General features: G+C 37.6%; 1 protein-coding gene across 4 annotated transcripts in view; it reads left to right on the top strand.

Annotated features, from left to right (window-relative positions):
• The window catches only part of LOC107680169 (gastrula zinc finger protein XlCGF8.2DB-like), a 23491-nt gene extending 7732 nt beyond the window's left edge, over positions 1-15759 (top strand). The window contains exons 2-4 of one of the 4 annotated variants that reach the window (XM_016475957.1): positions 4099-4103; positions 4359-4493; positions 14538-15759. In XM_016475957.1, the coding sequence (XP_016331443.1) occupies positions 4409-4493; positions 14538-15565 (1113 nt within the window). In that variant the 5' untranslated portion in view covers positions 4099-4103; positions 4359-4408 and the 3' untranslated portion in view covers positions 15566-15759. Of the gene's footprint in view, positions 1-3886; positions 3929-4098; positions 4104-4334; positions 4494-14537 lie in introns of those variants that run through there. The other 3 variants (XM_016475958.1, XM_016475955.1, XM_016475956.1) reach the window with 3 other exon arrangements.
• Positions 15760-24613: the final 8854 nt, after the last annotated feature.

Genomic DNA, 24613 nt, shown 5'->3' with positions numbered 1-24613 from the left:
GGGGGGGGGGGGGGTTCCTGCTTTTCTCTTGCTTTTAAGATAGCTTGATGGGAGGAGGGTGGCACCGAGACAGTGGTCCAGAAGCAGGCTGTAGCTGAGGAGATCTGCGAGAAGGGCCCGGTGCACATCCAGGGGACACCCCCCGCCGCGCCTCCCCAGACCAGGGAAAATGCCGGAGGAGGGGACGAGGGGTCTGGTGCCGCACGCCGGAGACGGGTAAGAGGGCAGCCAAAATTGCGTTTGTCAAGATGTAGTTTGAGAAGACGAAAGGTAAGATTCGTCTGATTCAGAAGCACTTGTGAGTCTCAATCCCCTTTGTTGTTGTTGAGATTTGGAAATTAAAATGAGAACATTACTGTTTCTTTGCCATTGTTACTTAAAACATGCTCTGGACTTATTAAAGCAAATAAAATACATTTTAGAGTGAACAAACCATTTATTATAATTTGTTTTTCAATTCTGCCATGTACTTTCTTTTCAAACACTCATATTTTTTAGTAAACATAACAAATGGCAGTAACGAGGCATCACAATTGTTTTTTATGTTATCTACATTCTACAATCTGCTGTTTTTCGATACGAGCAGCAAACTTAAAGTGCATAACAAATAAAGGTCTGTGTGATATGTATAAATGTCACATGTAAATAAAATTGCAGGTTAAGCAAAATCTTTAAACTATTTTGAATTAAAAAAAAAACTGTTTTGAAAAACATTTTACAAAAGGAATGTCTGTTTCCTTATCTTGTCACTGAACCCAGCTTTTCACCGATTCATAAAGGAGTACATGCTAGCAGTTTTGTGAACAGTGGGCATTGCTCACAGAGTATGATTGTGGTGTTTGGGAATGCGAGCGAAACATTGGGATTGGATGTGTCTGCATGAATGGTGCTGTGCTACATGTTTGGCATAAGATGCCACTAAGACCTGATAGAAGTTGTCCCACAACCTGCTCATTTGATTTTAAATGTTCCTCTACTAGTTTCATGAGGAGCCTCTCTTTTTTTGCAGTTGTTGTTCCATCCAAACATTTCGAGCCTCCTGCATCTTTTCCAAAAATGACTGCTGCTCAGATGACCACACATGTATTGCTTTTTCATATCGGGAAGTCATTCTCAATGTAGGTCCTACAAAGGCATTGCGGATTATAATAGAGCAAAACTTGCAATTATCCTGCATACTTGGAGTCCACACCTAAAGATAAGCACATTTTTTACTACAATATAAGAAGCAGTTTGGTTGTAATTAAAATGCTTTTAATGATGCTTAAATAGAAGGTATTGATACTGTAGAAACTTGCAGAATTTGTGCAAGTGAGAGAAAAAAATACTTTTCCTTAAGGCGAGGAATATATATGAGATATTGATACACTTTCACTGTAAATACATTATGATAATCTCCTACTGATATTAAACATCAATTAAGCAACCAGAATGTATTTTAGCATATTAGTTATTAGTAAACTTTTCCCCATTTCACTTGTACTCTAGCTTGTACCTTGTCAGTATGTACTATTAACAGTGTTGGCTCTAATTACAAGCTGCTTGTAACAATTCTTATTTGTAAGTAGCTTCGGACAAACATTTTCTTTTTTGTGGCTCCTGTGATCATGCAGACCTGAAGTGGTGTCACTTGAGGTTGCCAAAGAAGCTTCATCAAAGATGTTCTCTATATTCTCTTCAGCACCCTGATTTATAATCAGGGATAGTTCTGTTGGCCGTCTCCTCCGCCGCGGGCAAGTCCTCAGGGACGCCAACATCCATGCCGTTGTCATAAGGGTTGGCAATTGGACGTTCTCCCATAAATTAGTGAATAATGTCATAAAAATTATCCAATCTGCATTTCCTCAAACACTTCTTTAAGAGATCCGAAAAAATCTGTACACGATACAACAGACATCTAAAAATCAGTAAATGCTTTCTCTGCTGACAGAGTGCTCACAACCACCAGGTGCAGCTGCTTTTTGATGTGTTCAGTCCAGCGTTTGCCAGTTACTCAATTTTGTTTGCCAGTGTGTTAGCATCGCTGGTATCTGCTGTAGCTATTGTGAGAAGACATTCTGTTGTTTCACTTATCCCAGATACGAAGCGAATAACTATTTATGTTCTCACATCAGTTGCATTCAGTGTCCATCAGAATGCAGCATCATATTCAAGCCAGCTGCAAGTTTGCTACCATGAAGACATAAAAAAGAGCTATTAGTAGTAGGCCTAGTACTTAAGTACTGTTAGTAGATTACTGGGAGAGTAACAGAAACCACACAATGCTTAAACAAGAACCGACGAGATATACGAGGAAAACATAATGAGCAACAGGTGTTAATCATAGGTAACAGTATACTTCACTTTTGTAGCGAATCAGCTCTTAGCAAAGGTGTCGGGGTTGCCATGGTAACCAGTGGCCTGTGGTCATTCGCAGACATCCTGGCGCCCAGTCTATTGGGTGAGGGGTCTGTGACGACTTGTTAATCTAATGAATAACTGATTTGTTAAATCAAATGAAAAATTGTGTTTTTGATTGGTCCAGACGCTACACTTTTGTAGGTTCTCCATGCATGTATGAGCTTCCGTTTGTGGATGCACAAAGAAACGACTGTGATTGACCTCATAATGAATAAAGCCATGCTGATTTAGTCTTTAAAAGCTGGCCAGTCATCACTGTGTAGTGCTTTCTCAACACACCAACTTCTCAACAGTGGGAACAATTTTCCAGCTGCTCTTTGTTTCACTTTGAGTACAGGTCTTCTTCACCTTCTTTTGACTTCCATCATGCCAAACACCCATGCCCTTCTCCAGGTGCATACTGTATTTAAGGGTAATATAACAGAAACATGCAACTAGTCATAATGCAAATTATCACACAGTCCATTACATCATTATTATTATTATTTTGTATAGAAACAAAAATATATATAAACACTTTCCGCTCGTGGCAAAACTTGCTTTCATCCAGGACTAATCCCTTGCTCCACCAATTCTCATCTTTCTTTCTCTTTGCATTTTTGTCGTGTAGATTTAACACATTCTTTTACTTGTTGATGCATGTGTGTCTTTAATAAAATTTATCTTCAAAATTGCATTCTCTCATATTCTCATGTGGCATGAACCATCTGCCTCATTTGTGTCCTATTTCTTCACCGCTACAAATAATTAAAGGGTTTAAATCACGCTCAAATTGATTTGATATTGATGCAATATTTGCACTGAAGCTCGCAGGCGGCTATGCTAAGGGCTGTGACATTTCCCGACCAATCACAACACACTGGCCCAGCTAACCAATCACAGCACACACTGGCCCAGATAACCAATCACAACACATTTCGTATTTCAGAAGGCGGCCTTCATTTGATTCAGGAACTATTCGAGCCGTTCATGCCAGACTGGGGAGAGAGGTGTTGTAATAATGTAAAATATGTGAAAAAATAATGTGTTTTTCGAACAACCTAGTATGAGAGCCTGTTCTAGTACACCCCCAAAACAAAATCAAGACTTTGTAAAAGAGCATAATAGGACCCCTTTAAAAATAAATCACAGCTATTTGGCTCTGCACTATAAAAATAATTATCACGGCACTAACAATTTCATTTGTTTTTCTGCTGTCACCTTGTGATATCCATCCTGTTATCTATTGAATGTTACAATTTGTATATTGTCTGTGGCCCTCATAAAGATAAACCTTGTTTGTCTATGTATCCTAAAGGAAAAATATCAAATAACAATAGAAAAAAAAAATGGCTTGGAAATATGTATTTCTCCAAGAATTTAACTCTGCATCCCGCTGACACGTTTTATAATTTGTGTGAGTTTTGCCTTTAATTTATTTATTATTATTATTTTACAAATTTGAATAGGACTCTTATTTCGGTTTGGGTATGTGACGTCATTAGGACGCGCCGCGATGCTGGGTTTGTTGTGATTCTGCTGAAGAAAGGTTTGTGGTTTTTAACTCTTTAAAATCTTTAAATCGATGCAAATTGTTCGGTCTATTTTATGGTTTTAACAAACGATCTATAATTAATTATGTATTGTTGATATTGTAATGCTGTGTCTGGCATTAATGAACGTTGTTTTGTGCTGAGCGCATCTGCTTGTAAGTAACAGGAAAGGTGCGTCTCATATAGCTCACTAAATCATGAATCCGTTTATTATAAGCACAAACTGAGCCACTGGCATGTAGTGATGTGAGAAACGGAGATTTTGATTCAAAGCGCTGGAATCAGTGCACGCTGACGACACCCGCTGGTCAGAAATGAGAACTTTCACAGACAACACTGTCTTCATCAAAGTGTAATCTAGATTTTAGAATTTATTTTTTTTTTCTTTTTTTTTCTATTAAGTAAAGTAGCTGTGTCCAAACACAGAAAAAATCCCGGAGAAGCAACTGAGATCCACGTGACATCCTATTATAAAGATGGCGTTAATTAAAGAGGAGAGTGAAAACGTGACGATTGAAGAAGCATTCAGAGTGAAACAAGAAGATCCTGAGGAACTAACAGGTTGGTTTTCAATCTCTAAGCTAAACTGTGATCCTTATTAAGATGTTTCCCTCTTCAGAAATCATTCTTTTTGAAGAATGTCATGTAAGTGGCTTAATTAAAAAGCTTTTATTTCAGACTAGGGATCCACAAATAGTACTCTTTTTTTTTCTTTTTTTTTCACCAGTTCTGATACAGATACTCTTTGTCACTTGCTCACTTATTTGAATTTTATTCAATAAAATATATTACTGTTATGAAATCATCAATTCGTTTTCACTGAACATGGAATGGATCTATTTAACATTCATCGGGCCAACATTATATAAGAGGCACAAGATTAACAATAAAATAAAATAAAATAAATAAGACAACATGGCAACCTTCAGCAGTTATTTTTGCTATTAAATAGTTCTTATCAACAACATAAATTAATAAATAATACATTTTGACTTATTATAGAATATTACATATTTCTTTAATAAAGTCATTAACAAATGCAGTAATTCTAGTTTTGCGTTATATCTAGTAGCCTATAAATTTTGCTACTTCAGAAAAAGATTGACAGCTTCCCCAAATGCAGTCTGACAAACTATACAGGGCTCAACGCTAGTAGTGTTGTTTTTGGCGGCCTGTTTTAATTTTAGTTTTAGTCTAGTCTTTGTGTGAAGCTGTCATTTTAGTTTTTATTAGTTTTAGTCACGTTCATACTCTTTTTAGTCTAGTCAAGTTTTAGTCAACTAAAAGTCTGAGCATTTTAGTCTAGTTTTAGTCGACGAAAACTGATGACATTTAGTCTAGTTTTAGTCAATGAAAATTGTATTTTAGTCTCTTTTTAGAAATGCAATTCTATTTAACCCAGTCAATATAGTATAAGTACCTAGTAGTAAAGACAAAACCAACATTCTCTTTTAGCCAAACCCATTTCAAACAAGGTTATCTTATTATATTATTGTTACCTTATAGACTCAAGAATACATATCCATTCCAGAAACGGAAGACGCTCTGATTTGAATTTACAACATTCATTTTACCAACCAAACATGTTAGAAGTACACTAATTTCTAATGAAGAGACCAATTTATATGACAGATTTTAATGTAGGCTTTTATTCATATGTAAACATTGTGAGATAGCTAGTTATAATGGTAATTAAACAGTTTTGCTCACTCAGTGTATTTTTGATTTTACAGTTGGGTAATTTTGTTGCAGTAGCACGAGATAGCTTGATTTAAAACTTTGAATTGAATAAAAAATGACAAGGAGGCTAAGCAGTTAATAATAAAATAAGAACAAATAAAGAAATTACTAATGCTAGCACAAATAAAATGAAATCACGATAGGCCTACAAATGAAATAAATTGCTTTTTAGTTTTTCAGGTAGGTCTAACACACAGTAGGGCTATTAAGAGATTTAAAAAAAAAAATTTGTACCAGTTATCCAAATAATGTTTAATCATAGAAAGCTATTATTATCAGAGGACACCTGAGCATAACGGTTAGCAGATCAATGAATGAGAGGGCAGCGTTAACCAGAGTTGCCCATTTACCACACCTTGTTACAGCACAGTAGGGCTATTGCAGACAGAAACAATACTGTACTACATAGATGTTTCCTGTCAGCTTGATTTCTGAGTGGACTTTGCTGTTCCAATGAGCATGAACGGTATATGAGTGGAGCACTCACATGGGCCGTGAGCGACTGAGCGGAGCGCACATGCATAGAGCGGATAATACGCAGAGCGATTTCGTTTCGTCTTGTTTTGGTCAACGAAAATGAAGAGACATTTTAGCATAGTTTTTATTTTGTAAACCACATTTAGTCTCGTTTTTATTCGTCAACGATATTGCATTATACATTTAATTATAGTCATCGTCACATGACCAGCATTCTCGTCTCGTCTCGTTTTCGTCACGTGATAAAGGTTCGTTGATGACTATATTTAGTCATAATTTTCGTTGGCGAAAGCAACACTAAACGCTAGGGAATATTTCTATCACAAACAAATATATTACACTGTATAACAAATGTATAACACTGCATGCTCTTCATTGTATAAATTAAGTAATATATTTTAAAATATAAAGTTGTTGGCAGGCTGCTTTACGTGTGTGCACTCCAGATGATCACACAGTGAGTACAGAATTGACTTCTATTTCACGTCTTCTTGCACTTGAATATTTCTAGTTTTGGTTTCAATCTGATCGAGTGTTTATATGTCCTATTGAACGGATTAGAAAAGGTTTATCACACTCCTCTCAAACCAGCTGAAATTTAGGTTTTGGCACTTTTATTCCGATTGAGTTTCATGGATTATTTTCACTGAGATTGAACTTTTAAACTGATTGTAATCGTAATACGATGCTCCATGTAAACACACCTAGTGATAGCTCCATCCACTCTCTTGAGCGGCATTCATGCTGGCTAAGGGCCATCTGGCTGTCCTTAGTGCTTGTACAGATTTCTTTTTGTTTGGGCAAGTATTTCATTATTTTACCCAGAGAAAAACGTTGGATTACGCAACAGACATTATACAACTCAGTGCCTTTTCATATGGAAGCATATAGGTAGCAAAATTCTATTTAAAATGCAATATGCAAAATGGCAATGTATTTCTGTATTTAAATTTACATTTTCAATTACCCATATGTGCAAAATTTGGTGCAAAAGGAAAATGAAATTATATAATTAACATTTGCCATTTCCAACAGTAGTCTTAATATGTAAATTGCATACTAATTTTAACGCTTTATAAGTTGCGAAATGAAAATGAAAATGTATAACCCAAATTGATTTGATATGTGCAACATGTCCAAGCAGAAATGGCAGCAAAATGATAATTTAAATGCTGTTTGTCCTAAATGCATTTAGACTAACAGTTAGGACACTTAGGATTGCATTTTCATCATGACGCCGTGGAATATTTGTAGCAAAATTCAGTGCGGCTTTGAAAATGCATGGTTGAGTATTTTTGAGGTATAAAATATCTTTATTGTAATGCTTGTAATGTCCATTTATAGTCTTTACACAGCAGCTTGGCTCCTTAAATGTTTAAAAACCAGCTAATTTCAAGACGCTGACGTCTCGTCTAGTCGTCACGTGGGTCACCCGCAGTGTAAGACGCTCAAAGCTCAAGACGTACGGTTTGACGTTCGATCGGTCGGTCGGTCATTCGAACGTTTGATTTTAGCATGGAGTATGTGCAATCAATTTGGGTTATACATTTTCATTTTCATTTCGCAACTTATAAAGTGTTAAAATGTGTATGCAATTTGCATATTAAGACTACTGTTGGAAATGGCAAATGTTAATTATATAATTTAATTTTCATTTAAATCCTTTTGCACCAAACTTTGCACATATGGGTAATGGAAAATGTAAATTTAAATACAGAAATACATTGCCATTTTGAATATTGCATTTTAAATTGAATTTTCCTACCTATATGCTTCCATAGAACCCTGGCCCGAGACGCTCAGGCCCTAGCCCGGCCCTAGTCCGACAGTTTATCAGAATTTCCGGCCGAGTCCGACCCTACTGTTAGATAGGCCTACTACTGTTTCAGCTATTAAAATAGTTCAGTTTTGTATGTAATGGTAAATTAATTATATTTCGTTTGGTTTTTTATTAAGTTAATTTAGAAAAAACATTTGGAGCATTTTTTTGTTCGTTAAATGTACGTTTTTGTTTTTTAAAGTAACGACCAAGCTGCCAGAGTTGATCATAGCCTATGTTTGATCAATTTAGCCTTTTCTCAGACTTGCCTAAATTAAAATCTACAGATATAAAACAGTTCAAGCATATCACAATGTTAGTTTAAATGTTTAACCTAGATAAATGTGTGCTATTAGGAGCATAATCGTTTGTGCGGAGAGTGGAAACTAAAGCGCATTTTGCAGAACACGGAGGCACCAGCGTGGTGTGGAAAAACCTTAAAATATGCCATAATTTTTGCTCATAAAGGTAAGAGTAATACATCATTCAGAACTGTAACGGGTCTATTTATATTTGTGTGCACTCACAATATCAACAATACACTGTGCTTTTATAAAATAAAGAAAACAAACAGGATGCGCTTTCTGCCGTCTGTCTTGAACAGGAGTGCTTCACAATGATGAACCAAAACTCAGCGAATACTTGCCTCACAGAAATGATAAATGTATCAATAGAAAGCTTTGAATTACTACTTTAAAATAAAATAATTCAAATCGAAATCAAAAACTCTTTCATTATGTAATCCGTAAAGATGCATTTCTCTGTAAAGGCGCGTCCAATGAGGAGATGTCGAGTCAGGATCGTCAACTTCATATTTGCGCAACTAGCTCATAAAACACTAGTTTATTAATAAATAATTCTAATATCTCTTTACTATTTTCCCCAACACATTCATGGTAATTACTTTTGCTGGGTCTTTGCGGCAAGCTTTAGCCTATTGAGTGCGCTTGCACGTGGACCTCTTCCAGCTGCGCTGAAGGCACTTGTGCTTTGAGATGGATCTCAAAATCATACAGTCATTGTTGGAAAGGATTCAAATACACAAAAATGCTGGAAAACCAAAGAATTTTTGGGACCTAAAGGATTTTTTCTGAAGAACAGCAGTCAGTTTAACTGTTCAGGACAAACAAGGGACTCGTGAACAACTAAAAAAAAAAAACAGCTGTGGATCATTCGTGTAACAACACAGTATTAAGAATCAAGGGTATGTAAACTTTTGAACGGGGTCATTTTTATAAATTCTACTTATATTTTCTCTTGTGGACTATATGTAAACATTTTATGTGAAATATCTTATTCAGGTCAGTACTAAATAAACAATAACATACATTTTGTATGATCCCTCTTATTTTGGTAAAATAATTAACATTTTGCAGATTCTGCAAGGTGTAGGTAGCCTATGTAAACTTTTGACTTCAACTGTATGTTGTTGTGAGACAGTGCTGTTTGTTAATTTAAGGCAAATAATCCCATTGTTATAATGACATTAGGGCTGTCACTATACCAGATTTTTCGCTACAAAATTATTGTGGCCAAAAGAATTTATGAATAGCGTGACTAACAATAACTATCATCGTGATACTAACTATCAGATATATCGTGATAAATAATGTTATCAGACGGATCCATCTTTACTTTTTTTTTTTACACCAATGCATTCAAAAGGAACAGTTAAACTTAGTTTAAACAGTTAAACAGTTTGAAATAACTTCCTTCTGTTAAATGATGTTGCTTCAAATCACAGAATGAGGCAGCAAATTATTTAGTAGCATTCTATAATGTAATAAAGGTGATGTTGATTGAACTATACATTGCATTATACATTATTTTTATGAAAATATCCAAGATGGCTTAAAGAACACAGATAAACCACATACTGTCGCAATTGTGTGTTAATTCTCTTCATGTTTAATTTGTCAAATCATCCATATATGCATTTTATTCAGCTACAGTGATAGCTGAATGTAGGGCTGGGCGATATGGTAAAAAAAAAAGAATCTCGTTTTTTTTTCATAATGTTTGATTGATTCACAATTTACACCAGTAGCATTATTAACAGTAAATGTTTAAAAAAAAAAAAAACTAACAGCACTTTGCAGACCATCGTGCAAACATAAAGCATGTTGTTGATAAGTCACATGTAGTTGTTATTTACAGGTTTCTTGAGAGGAAGACCAGTCTGTCAACTGTTCCAGGCTTCACAGATGCTCTATGACAGGTTATAATGTTCCCACCTGCACTGAACATCCTCTCAGTCATCCATATATGCATTTTATTCAGCTACAGTGATAGCTGAATGTAGGGCTGGGCGATATGGTAAAAAAAAAAGAATCTCGTTTTTTTTTCATAATGTTTGATTGATTCACAATTTACACCAGTAGCATTATTTTAGCAAGAAATGTTTAAAAAAAAAAAACTAACAGCACTTTGCAGACCATCATGCAAACATAAAGCATGTTGTTGATAAGTCACATGTAGTTGTTCTTTACAGGTTTCTTGAGAGGAAGACCAGTCTGTCAACTGTTCCAGGCTTCAGAGATGCTCTATGACAGGTTATAATGTTCCCACATGCACTGAACATCCTCTCAGAAAGGGCACTGGTTGCGGGAATACAGAGGTATTTTTTTGCAAATTTGCTGAGCCTGGGGAAGATTGCCTAATTAGCCTTCCACCAGTGAAGTGGGTCTGTGTCTGAACCTAACCTAATAGGATGTCAGCTCGGCTTTGACTTTGTCTTCTGATTGAATGACAGGTTGTGGTGCCGGTGCTGTTTTCTTAAAAGCTTGCCAAGGTTTTCTTCCTCTTGGCCCCAGCTTCTGTTCTCTGTTCTTCCTGCTCCACGTCCTGAGTCATCTGAACTGTTGTCTCAAGATTTTTGTCTTGCAACAAAGATGTCAGCTCTTTAACAACTTTTTGCTTGATTCCCTCCAACTTCTCATGTTCGATGTAAGTTGTACGGAACCTGGGATCCATCAGAGAAGCTACGTTGAGGATTTAATCTGTGACAGGGTCGCTGTATTTGCAGTTGAGGTACTGCAGTATTGTGCTTTTGATGCGTTTTGTTAAATCTGTCGTCATCTTGTGCTCGTAGAATGCTACTGTTAAAGAGATGGAGCACTGGTTTGAGGTACGAGACACTCACATATGCTTCACCCGACAATGCATCAGTGAACTCTTGCAGAGGACTTACAGCTTTATTTATGGATTCCATGACATCGATGTTTTGCCACGTTGGAACAAGCTGCCGAGTTATTTCATCAGAGCCAAGGACCCGAGCTATGGCTTTCTCCTGTTCTAAAACCCGCTTGATCATCTTTTGTCTTGAACCCCACCTGGTGGGGGTCTCCGTAATGAGCTGATGAGAAGGTAGGCCGAGCTCAGCCTGTGCAGATGCAAGATCTCTTCTCTTTTTCCAGCTGAAGGAAAACACACTTACAACCTTCTTGCACACTGCAACTGCACGGTCAACTCTGTGGTCTTTCACACCATGTTCTGTTAAAACAAAGCAATAAAATAGATTTGAAATAGCAGTTCATTCGTCTGTGACAGAAATATTGTGAAGAGCTTTCTCCTTCATAACTTTGGATTATGAATCTATAACCAACAAATAATGAGCTGATGAGAAGGTAGGCCGAGCTCAGCCTGTGCAGATGCAAGATCTCTTCTCTTTTTCCAGCTGAAGGAAAACACACTTACAACCTTCTTGCACACTGCAACTGCACGGTCAACTCTGTGGTCTTTCACACCATGTTCTGTTAAAACAAAGCAAGAAAATAGATTTGAAATAGCAGTTCATTCGTCTGTGACAGAAATATTGTGAAGAGCTTTCTCCTTCATAACTTTGGATTATGAATCTGTAACCAACAAACTCTGTAAAACTTTTTTTTTTTATGGGAACAATGATTGAAAGAAAATATACCTTTTTAAAAGAAATGGGGATAACTGTTGTTTTATTGTTAGCCAGAATTATTAATTTCATATTTTTTTTTGACAAAAGAACATTCTCCTACATAACTTTAGACAACACACACACAGAGACCCACACATAACATTTTTAAGTGATTGGCACTATTATTACAAAAGCAAATAAATAACGAAAATTATTTTTATAACATAATAATAATCATAATTTCAGGTATTAATGAAATAAAAATGAACATCTGAATAATTGCGATTTTATTGCTTGCATTATTAATCATACTTACTAATGGCATTGTGAAGACGATGTCCAAAGCACTGAAGATGGGTCCTGTCATTTATCTTCATAGCTTTGATCATGTTCGTTCCACTGTCAGTGGTCACGCACGCTTGTTGATCCTCCACAAGCTTCCAAGAAGCCAGTGCATCTTTAAGCCCTTGACCAATTATTTCCCCAGTATGATCGTCAGGAAAATAACATGTCTGAAGGCAAAAACTTCGCAGTTTCCATTCTGCATCAACATAATGGGCTGTGAGGCTCATGTAACGCTGAAGAGTACGACTACTCCACAGGTCAGTCGTCGTAGAAAAAAAAGATGCCTTCTCAAGCTGCTCTGCTACTTTTTCATGTGTTTCAGTTTACATTCGGGGAATAGCTACGTCTTTGAAATATTTGCAGCTTGGCAACTTGTATCTTGGATCAACAGTGTGTAGCATTTTTATGAACCCTGGCTTTTCGATGGTGTATATGGAAACCATGTCGTTAGCGATATGAAACGCCACAGCATCTGTAAATTCTTGCCATCGGGGCGCCTTTTTGTTGTATGGAATGGCATTGGAAAATGATACCGCTAATGACATCTGGCGTTCTGCAATTTTAGGTGGACCTGTTGCACTTGGACTTGACTTGTTTTCATCTCTTAACTTTGAGCATTCTTCCCATTCAGCTTGGTGTCTGTCGCAAATGTTGGAATAAATTAGTGGTGCTGCCACTGTCGGTTGCAACGGACTTTCGGCATATTTTGCATTTGACAAAAGTTTGTTCGACATCTGACCTCTCAAATCCAAACCATTTCCAAACCACAGAGGAAACGTTACTACCTTTCTTTGGCACAAGGTCATCCTGACGTGAAGAGCCACCCGTCTCCATGATGTTAGACGCTATAGCCTATTACGCTCCTTCATAGAGTGCTCTCACACGTGAGCGGTTAATTAGGCACGCCATCATGTGGTCGGACAATATTGCCTCTTAATTATTCTGCCATTGGTGCAATGACAATGTATCTAATATTTTTTATAAAAAATCGCGATACCTCGATTTAAGAAAAAATTAAATCGTCTTAAAACGTAAATTCGAATTAATCGAAAAAATCGAAAGAATCTCCCAGCCCTAGCTGAATGTCTTTCTTTGAAAGTAATTTTTAAAATTATACTTTTGTACTTAAAGCACTGAGGGGTGTAAATATAATCAGGCATCAACAGTTATCAGGTTAATGTAACGTTTCAAGGCTAGCAAAATCATTTAAAATAATGTTCATGATTATCGTCAATATTGGTATATAGTGACACATTTTTTATATATTTTAGGTGTGCTTAATTGGGGTTGGAACTAAACTCTGCAGTGGTGGGTTTGTCAAAAGCATCGTTAGCTAACTTTTCTTGCTTTCTTGAAAGCGCAGTGCTTTTGACCGTCTTTTGGCGAAAAAAACGTGCCAAAAGTGTAAGCGCGGAAAAATGGAAGTCAGAAGCATACAGATCATATTTATTTTGCGTTAGCATGAAGCTGCAGTTTCACAATACATGAATTACACTTACGAGTAACAGTAAAATGCTGCAAATATTTTTTTCCTGCGCTTGAAACACGATTTACACCTTTACAAAGCTTCTCTTGCGCATGTAAATTTAATTTACGCTTACAGTCTTATGTACACTTCCACAAATATTACCCTGCGTATGCAAACCTTTTTGACGTCATTCTACCTTCATAGGAGGTGCTGTTGCAGTGGGAATCCTGAAAGCCAGTGTTGAAATGTTATATATGATTCTGACCACAACTGGGAACAAGTGGGGTGTGATCAGGAGGAGTGTGATGTGGGTTGTCTTCGGGTGATTGAAGATCAGGCATGGCGCTGTGTTCTCGACCATCTGCCAAGGCTTATAGTCGTACTGGCTGGAAAGCTGACCAGTCTTGAAATGATAAGAGCTTGGACGAGCAGCTGTGCCATGTGCCTTTATGATTGTTCCCAGTGAAATTGTGTAAATGTAGAAGCAAAGAGAACTGTGCACTCAACCTTGAGATACCCCAGAGATTAGCTGATGTCACTTAAACTCCCCTCCTCACCATGTATGTAACACCTCTTTCAGTAGCTTAGTGCAAAGTTTTTTGTTTTTTTTCTCAAGGTATACCTTCTCTAACACACATTCCAGGTCTTTGAGTCTCTGCTAAAGAGCTGATGACCTCAGTCAGGTGTGTTTGATTAAGGAGACATGCAAAATGTGCAATGCTGGGGTAACTCCAGGAACAGGGTTGAAAACTTAGAGGGTTGAATGGCTTAGTGAGTACAGGTTCTAGCTGTATGTTGTTAGTTTTGATGCCTTTTGCTTAGTGCCATTAAACTGGGGTTAACATTTTTGTTTCTTTTTCACTTTAGAACTGATGCCATTGAAAGAGGAGAGTGACATGCTGACTGATATGGAAGAGAAAGATCAATATGATAAACATCATGATTTCATAACTGGAGATGAATATTTTAGTTGCTCACAGACTGAAAATACTTCCTCACGAAAGATAGCTCAAAAGATAGGAACAAGTTATTTTGCCTGCTTTCAGTGTGGACAGAGTTTCAGTCAACATGAAAACCTTCAGGTCCACCTAAAACTTCACACTGGAGAGAGCCCTTTTACCTGCCAACAGTGTGGAAGCATATTCACTCAAAAAGGAAGCCTTAACAGGCACATGAGAATTCACATTGGAGAGAAGCCTTACACATGCCCTCAGTGTGGAAAGAGTTTTGCTCAATATGGGAATCTTAAAGTCCACATGAGAGTTCACACTGGAGAGAGCCCTTTCACCTGTCAACAGTGTGGAAAAAGTTTCAGCCGAAAAGGAAACCTTAATTATCACATGAGAGTTCACACTGGTGAGAGCCCTTTCACCTGCCAACAGTGTGGAATAAGTTTCACTGTAAAAGGAAGCCTTACCAGGCACATGAGAATTCACACTGGAGAGAAGCCTTACACATGCCCTCAATGTGGAGAGAGTTTCGAACAACATGGAAACCTTAAGGTCCACATGAGAATTCACACTGGAGAAAAGCCTTACACATGCCCTCAGTGTGAAAAGAGTTTTGATCAACATTGGAACCTTAAAGTCCACATGAGAGTTCACACTGGAGAGAAGCCTTACAAATGCACTCAGTGTGGAAAGAGTTTCGATCGACATGGAAACTTTAAAGCCCATGTGAGGGTTCACACCGGAGAGAAGCCTTATACATGCACTCAGTGTGGTAAGAGTTTCACTCAAAAAGGACACCTTGAAGTCCACATGAGAATTCACACTGGAGAGAAGCCTTTCACCTGCCAACAATGTGGAAAAAGTTTCAGCCGAAAAGAAATCCTTGACAAGCACATGACAATTCACACTGGAGAGGATGAGTTTAGATCCACATGGACATCTTAAAGACACATAAAAATTCACACTGGAGAGAAACATTTATATTTGGTCAGTGTGGGAAGAGTTTACTATATAATCGTAAACCAGTGCCATGAAGTTAGCATTTTTAAACATCTGCAAACTAAAAAATAAATAATTTCTGATCAATGACTTAATCACCACAAACAACTTGGATTTTATGTTTTTAAACGAAACATGGCTAGAAGACCGCTGCAGTGCAACAGTCCTCAATGAAACAGCCCCTCCTAACTTTACTTTTATAAGTGTCTGCAGGACTGTTAGGAGAGATGGAGGTGTAGCTGCTCTATTTAAAGATGTCTATCAAAGCAAGCAAGTGTCATTTGGTCAGTACTTGTCTTTTGAATATCTAGGGATTGTGCTGAAAGGTGCTCCACGCATCCTATTTATCATTATTTACAGGCCTCCAAAATACTCTCCAGCCTTTGTTGAAGAGTTCACAGAACTGTTATCAGTGATTTCCTCAGAGTCTGACTGTTTTGCTATTGCAGGGGATTTTAATATTCACATAGATAATGCAGAAATCAATGCTACAAAATAAATTGTTTTATGAAATTATTGTTTTAAACACTTTTGACCTGATTCAGCATGTGCATGGACCCACACACAATCATGGACACACCCTAGATTTACTCATCAGTAAGGGTCTAAACATTTCATCCATTGTTATTAAGGACATAGCACTATCTGATAACTTCTGTATTTTATTTGATATATTAATCTCTGCTACCACTGAATGTAGATCTGTCTCTGTCAGAAAGAGATGCATTAACAAGAACACTAGTGTGCTATTTATGAAGGCTATATCTTTAACACCAAGCATTTCTGCAGACTCTGTTGATCTTCTCATTGATTCCTTTAACTCAAAAGTTAAGAATGTTATTGATGATATTGCTCCTGCAAAAGTCATTAAGAAGACTGACAGACAAAATCACCCTGGTAAAAATCAATAGCAGTACAGTGTATGAAAAGACAATGCAGAAAAGCTGAGCGGATATGGCGGAAGACTAAACTTGAAATTCACTATGGCATCTATAAAGCCTTTGTGCTTTCAATGTGGAACTTGGCAAAGCTAGACAGTCATTCTTCTCAAACCTTATAAACATTAACTTAAACAACACTCACACTCTTTTTGCTACTGTTGAGAGACTAACAAACCCCCCAAGTCAGATTCCCAGTGATCTCTCCGATAGCAAATGCAATGAGTTTGCTTCCTTCTTTTCTGAGAAAATCAGTAATATTAGAAAGGTGATTAGCACATCCTTTAAGTCATGCAGAGGTCAGACAGATTCGACCGCAATTTCAAAAAGCAGTTACTATGTCTGTTTTTGAAGCAATTGATAGCAAAATTTTGGAAGAAATAGTACAGCACCTTAAATCATCAACCTGCGACCTTGACACACTTCCCACATCTTTTTTCAAAAGTGTGTTTAACTGTTTAGAAGCAGATCTCTTAGAAGTGGTGAATGCCTCACTTCTCTCTGGGACTTTTCCCAACTCCCTGAAAACTGCAGTTGTTAAGCCCCTCCTGAAAAAAGCAATCTTGATAACACCATATTGAGTAACTACGGACCAATATCAAATCTACCTTTTATAGGCAAGATTATTGAAAAGGTCGTTTTTAATCAGCTTAACAACTACTAAAACTCAAATGGATACCTGGACAATTTTCAATCTCGTTTCCGACCGCATCACAGCACAGAGACAGCGCTCATTAAGATAATAAATGATATTCGCTTAAATTCTGATTCTGGCAAAATATCAGTGCTGGTACTACTAGATCTCAGTGCTGCGTTTGACACCATTGATCATAACATACTACTAGAGAGATTGGAAAACTGGGTCAGGCTTTCTGGGATGGTAATCAAATGGTTCACGTCATACTTAGAAGGGAGAGGTTATTATGTGAGTATAGGAGAGCATAAGTCTAAGTGGACGTCCATTAAAATCCGGAGTCCCACAAGAATCAATTCTTGCACCACTCTTGTTTAGCCTGTACATGCTCCCACTAAGAGCTCATCCTGAATGCTGCTGCCAGGATTCTGACAAGAACCAGAAAATCTGAGCATATCACACCAGTCCTCAGGTCTTTACACTGGCTTCCAGTTACAATTATATAAGCCTAACAGACCACTCAGATCATTAGGATCAAGTCAGTTAGAAATACCAAGGGTTCACACAAAACAAGGGGAATCTGCTTTTAGTTATTATGCGCCCGCAGTTGGAATCAGCTTCCAGAAGAGATCAGATGTGCTAAAACATTAGCCACATTTAAATCCAGACTCAAAACTCATATGTTTAGCTGTGCATTTAGTGAATGAGCACTGTGCTATGTCTGAAATGATTGCACTGTATTTTATGTATAATCTTTTTCTATTCTTAACTGTTTTAATTCATTTTAAATCAATTTTAGTTTATTTTAAAAGTTTTTATTATTTTTTTTATGATTATTTTAATTCCTTTTATGTATAGCACTTTGAATTACCATTGTGTATGAAATGTGCTATATAAATAAACTTGCCTTGCCTATAATGCATCCCTTAATTACTACATGCAGATTCACCTAACCCTTCTAAGCTGTTCGGGGTCTTTTTAACGCTAAATGATATTTGCTGAAATAAAAAAAATGTTCCTTTTATCGAAATGGCATGAGACTTTGTACGGTTGTCAACACTTGCTAGCTTTACAACTAAAAAATTAAATTGGATTGATATATTGTTGTATGTTAGTGTGGGGAAAAAAAGTCACACTCAGGATGTTTGGGGTCTCTGGAGACCCCACATTGAAATGAATGGGAAAATTATCAAATTAATATTTTTCTTTATAATTCGTCAAATAAAATCACTAAATCCGCCACAATTCAGAACACAAAATACACAAAAATGAAGTGGCAACCCTTCCACTCATCCACAATGTGGAACGCTCTCAGTCTTTACTAACACCACAATCCAACGAAAGGGCACCACCTGAAAAAGCATTAACTTCTGAAACACCTCCACCTTTGATAAGGAAACGCTTGGATTTTACAGACCAAACCTCTTGGTCTCACACGCCAACCCAGAGAACACAACTCCCCCTTCAATCATCAAAACCCTCAAGCTCCACAAGAAGAGTGGAACACATGGCTGACCTCCAGACAGAGACCCAGCCTCCAATCCGTAGCATTCAACAAAGACAGAAACATGGGGGAGATAAATATAAAAACTGGTCACTGACTCCAGAAAGACCCATTCTTTTTGGGGGGGACTCAAACCTTTGCCACCTTCCCCCCATCGACAATGGAAATTTACAAATAATCAGCTACCCAGGAGCAAAACTAGAACACGCCTACCACATCATCAGAAACAAAACTCCGACGTCTTCACAAGTGCAACAAGTAATCCTATCCTTTGGCCTAAACAACAGGGAACGAGTAAACTGGGCGCACTTAGGAAAAACATTACAACGCATTTTCGGGGTAGCAAATCACACGTTTCCCAATGCTATGATCCATATCCCTCTAATCAACTTCAATAAATCCCTACCCACCCAATTCATCGACAACCTTATATTTCTTAACGAAATAATTAATCAAACAGGTCGCAGCATTCCCCTGTTACCATGGGAATCTTTCAAAACACAGGAGGATAAGGTCCATTGGACTCCAACTACGGGGAAAGCCATGGCTAACCACTGGTTAAAACATTTAAACTAGATGCGAAACAAACCGCAGAACAGGTTTCTTTATTAAAACGATCAGTAGTTAATCTCTCCCAAATCTATGACTTATCCCCAACACAAATACGCTTACTGGATAAAGGACTATCTTTTATTCCTTCGCATATGATAAAACCTCACGATCGAAACAACCTGTTGGTGGATCTAGGCCGATTCCATACAAAGATTCAAAGGACCCTATACTTTGGAACTGGTGTGGATGCAACAAAGGCATTACCATTTTGTCAAAAATCGAGTCGGATGCCCCCACCACAACTTCTACCTAACGAAACATGGGATTTTTTGACAGAAACGTCACCAATTTTCAAACCCTAACCGCTCGTCCCTTCACCCTTATGCCTAACCTATCAACGGAGGAGATTGAAGCCTCAGAAGACCTCTCTCGCAGAAAAGACATTGTCATTAAACCGGCGGACAAGGGTAGTGCGGTAGTTATTATGGACAAACCTCAATATGTACAGGAAAGTCTCCGTCAATTACAAAACACAGAATTTTATACCAAATTGACAGCCCCTATCTTCCAAGAATCAATACCCCACATCCAACAAACAGTACAAAAGCTATTGGAAGATGGCTATCTACATAAAGACAGGCTGACTACCTAGTAGGAGAACAGATCCCGAGATCAAGACGCTTTTACCTCTTACCTAAAATCCATAAACCTCGAAGTACATGGCCTACTCCAAATATGCCTCCAGGTCACCCCATAGTGTCAGACTGTGGGAGCGAGAGCTACAGGATTGCTGAATTTATCGATTTTTATCTAAACCCCCTATCCACCAAACATAAAAGCTACATAAAAGACACATATGACTTTCTAGAAAAAGTAAAAAAAGAGAAAATTCCTCCCAATTCCTTCGTATTTTCCCTTGATGTAGATAGTCTATATACTAAGATAGAAACTCCCCTAGGTTTAAGAGCAATACGAGACACCTTTAGCAAACACCCTGACACCTCCCGACCGGACGAAGCACTTCTCGACTTACTGGAACTCGGCCTCACTCGTAATGACTTCGAGTTCCATGGAGAATACTACCTACAAACCAAAGGCACAGCAATGGGAAAGAAGTTTGCTCCCTCGTATGCAAACATCTATATGGCTCAATGGGAGGAGACTGTCTTCCCCAAATGTACAAGGTTACCACATTGTTATTACAGATATTTAGACGATATATGGGGGGTATGGCAATATGGCCATCAGGAATTTGAAACATTCCTACTAACCCTAAATACCCATCATAGATCTATTAAAGTTAAGTCAGTCACCAACAACCAAGCCATTGACTTCCTTGACACTACCATATATAAAGGACCAAACTTTCCTACCACACACCAACTAGACGTGAAGGTATTTTTCAAAGAGATGGACACCCACGCCTTACTACACTACAGGAGCTATCACCCCCACCACACTTTTAGAGGAATTGTGCGATCCCAATTATTAAGATTCTCCAGGATTTGTACTCAGGAGCCAGATTTTCAGGAAGCTACACAAATTATTTTCAAGGCACTACGAACAAGAGGTTATTCACGAACAAGACTACGGGAAATATATAAAGAACATTGTCAATTTAGAACCGACTCTACCACTAGACCTTCTCAAATTGATAAAATTCTAGTCCCCACTACCTTCACCTACTCATCAACGTCTACAGCCCTCACCAGGCAAATCAAGAACAACTTCTCACAAACATTGGCCTCCACCCCAACGGGAGAAAATATAACCCTTCTAGCCGCCTATAAACGGAACACCAATCTCAGGGATCTATTAGTCCAGTGTTTCCCAACCGGGGTGCCAATGTACAAGGTTACCACATTGTTATTACAGATATTTAGACGATATATGCGGGGTATGGCAATATGGCCATCAGGAATTTGAAACATTCCTACTAACCCTAAATACCCATCATAGATCTATTAAAGTTAAGTCAGTCACCAACAACCAAGCCATTGACTTCCTTGACACTACCATATATAAAGGACCAAACTTTCCTACCACACACCAACTAGACCTGAAGGTATTTTTCAAAGAGACGGACACCCACGCCTTACTACACTACAGGAGCTATCACCCCCACCACACTTTTAGAGGAATTGTGCGATCCCAATTATTAAGATTCTCCAGGATTTGTACTCAGGAGCCAGATTTTCAGGAAGCTACACAAATTATTTTCAAGGCACTACGAACAAGAGGTTATTCACGAACAAGACTACGGGAAATATATAAAGAACATTGTCAATTTAGAACCGACTCTACCACTAGACCTTCTCAAATTGATAAAATTCTAGTCCCCACTACTTTCACCTACTCATCAACGTCTACAGCCCTCACCAGGCAAATCAAGAACAACTTCTCACAAACATTGGCCTCCACCCCAACGGGAGAATATATAACCCTTCTAGCCGCCTATAAACGGAACACCAATCTCAGGGATCTATTAGTCAACAGCTGATTACCAACAAACAAAGATAGAACGAACTCCAGGACAAAACCCAAAATAATCAAACCACCAGGACAACGAAAAGCATACCCCCCTGCCAAACATTCATTTGAACACAGAAAATTGCATCTATGTAATAACATGCAAAAAATGTAAAAATATGTGGGACAAACTAGGAATGCCATCAGAACAAGATTACACCACCACAGATATTGCATCCGCTCCCATACAGCCAATGTAAGAAATAGAACACTTATAGATCATTTTCAAAGACATGGACTTGAGAATCTATATATCCAGGGCCTCGAATACAACCCAAAATGGTTGTAGAACCCTAGGTTCCAGGTTCCATCTGGACATGGGACTTGCGAACATCAGATTTGTGCCATGGCCATTTCGGGAATCAAGCTATCTCGTGCTACTGCAACAAAATTACCCCACTGCAAAATCAAAAATACACTGAGTGAGCAAAAATTTGTTTAATTACCATTATAACTAGCTATCTCACAATGTTTACATATGAATAAAAGCCTACATTAAAATCTGTCATATAAATTGGTCTTTTCATTAGAAATTAGTCTACTGATTGTCACCATTGATGGACAAATTTTTTTTATAATATTACAAATATCTGTATGACAGTATATTCTGCAGTTCTTCCCTGCTGTACCGAATATCTATACTTTTCAAAGTATCATATCGAAGTTAGAAATTCAAATATTGTGACAAAATTAATTTTGTAGGGTGCCACAAATTTGTTAAAATTTCCAAAGGGTGCCGCGACTAAAGAAAGGTTGGGAAACACTGTATTAGTCAACAGCCGATTACCAACAAACAAAGATAGAACGAACTCCAGGACAAAACCCAAAATAATCAAATCACCAGGACAACGAAAAGCATACCCCCTGCCAAACATTCCTTTGAACACAGAAAATTGCATCTATGTAATAACATGCAAAAAATGTAAAAAGCAATATGTGGGACAAACTAAGAATGCCATCAGAACAAGATTACACCACCACAGATATTGCATCCGCTCCCATACAGCCAATGTAAGAAATATAACACTTATAGATAATTTTCAAAGACATGGACTTGAGAATCTAATTATCCAGGGCCTCGAACACAAACCAAAATGGACAGAAAAACAAAGACGTCGTGCAGAAGGGTTATAGATCAAAAAAACTGGACACGAAGGTCCCCAATGGCTTAAACGAGCGTGGAGAAGGAAGATAATTTAAGCTCGGTATATGGATAACAATACTAATCTACCCTGTAAATAGTTTACTCCTAAAATGTTCCTCTATAAAAAAAATTGTAAAAAATTAAAAAAATGGGGGATGTGTATGATCACCAAGGAAACAAAGGCTAGTGACCCAATTCGTTTCCTAATCTGAACACCCCCTAATAAATTAATACATATATATTATTTTTAGGGGTAATTTTTTGCGAAAAAAAAAACAATACACATAACAAACGAGAACCATGAGAGGAAAAAAAAAAAAAAATACTTTAAAGGATCGCGTCTCAACGTTCGCATTTCGACTTTCGACGTTCGCATCTCGACTTTCGACGTCCGTGTTCACATCTCGACTTTCGACGTCAACGTTCGCATATGAACTTTCGATGACAACTTTTACCGTCGATTTTTGACATCAAAAGCTCGCGAATCGACTTTTATGGTCAACGATCGCTATAGACTTTTGAGGTTGATTTTTTTTCAGCTTTTACCATCAATTTTCGCAGAGCGATTCCCGTCGGTGGGTCGATACCAACGTATCGATAAAAAAACAAACGAGAAGTATCAAACCTTACCAAATGGAGAGTTCAGTTTCAACAAGGGTGAGGAACAAAAAGGGTGCACACAAAGGATTATGGGTAAAAACTGTAGTTTCTCACCATTGGGGGATCCCCTAGCTTGCCATCTCTTCACTTAAAAAGAAAAAAAACAAAAAAATCATTTTTACACATAACAAACGAGAACCATGAGAGAGAAAAAAAACCAAACATTTTTTACACATAATAAACAAGAACCATGAGAGAGAGAGAAAAAAATAAACATTTACACATAACAAACGAGAACCATGAGAGGAAGAAAAAAAAATCACTTTAAACGATCGCGTCTCATCGTTCGCATTTCGACTTTCGACGTTCGCTTTCGCATCTCGACTTTTCGACGATAACACAGAAAAGGTGATGTCTACCCCTATGTTTTGATGGTCAAGGATTACAATGATACCATATACTGCAACTGTTATACAGTTACAGCATAAACTGTTCAGGTGAAGAGTTAATGGTGAAATCAGCAATGTGAGAAGGAAATAACAGTATCTGAGCATCACAGTATCACAGCATATACAAAAGTCCATATTATGGCTATTATTTTTTTTCTTTCTTTGATAAGTAATATTTTATTCAATAGTACAATAAAAGATTGTTTTAATTAATTAATTATTAATTTGTTACATTTATATGGGTACTCAAAGCGCTTTACATGGAAGGAGGAATCTCCTCAACCACCACCAATGTGCAGCATCCACCTGGATGATGTGACAGCAGTCATATTGCGCCAGAACGCCTACCACACACCAGTTTAACTAATATTTTATTCAATAGTCCAATAAAAGATTGTCTTCAAGAATACAATCATATATTTCAGAGATATAACAAAATATAATCTCAAGTATAATCTCAAATATAATCTCAACGCTATCTTGCTAAAATGCATCCTATCTGCACCTCTGTCATTTTTTGTGGGTCTCTGGAATTGTCAGTCAGCTGTCAACAAACTTAATTCTGGCCATTGCTTCTCAGTGTACTCTTAGTATCTTGGGCTTGACTGAGACCTGGATTCGTCCAGAAGGCCCCGCAACCCCTG

Source organism: Sinocyclocheilus anshuiensis, unplaced genomic scaffold, assembly GCF_001515605.1.
Source record: "Sinocyclocheilus anshuiensis isolate Anshui unplaced genomic scaffold, SAMN03320099.WGS_v1.1 scaffold1202, whole genome shotgun sequence".
Taxonomy (NCBI): Eukaryota; Metazoa; Chordata; class Actinopteri; order Cypriniformes; family Cyprinidae; genus Sinocyclocheilus; species Sinocyclocheilus anshuiensis.
The sequence above is the reverse complement of the archived record's forward strand: the minus strand, read 5'-3'. Positions and strand labels throughout refer to the sequence as shown.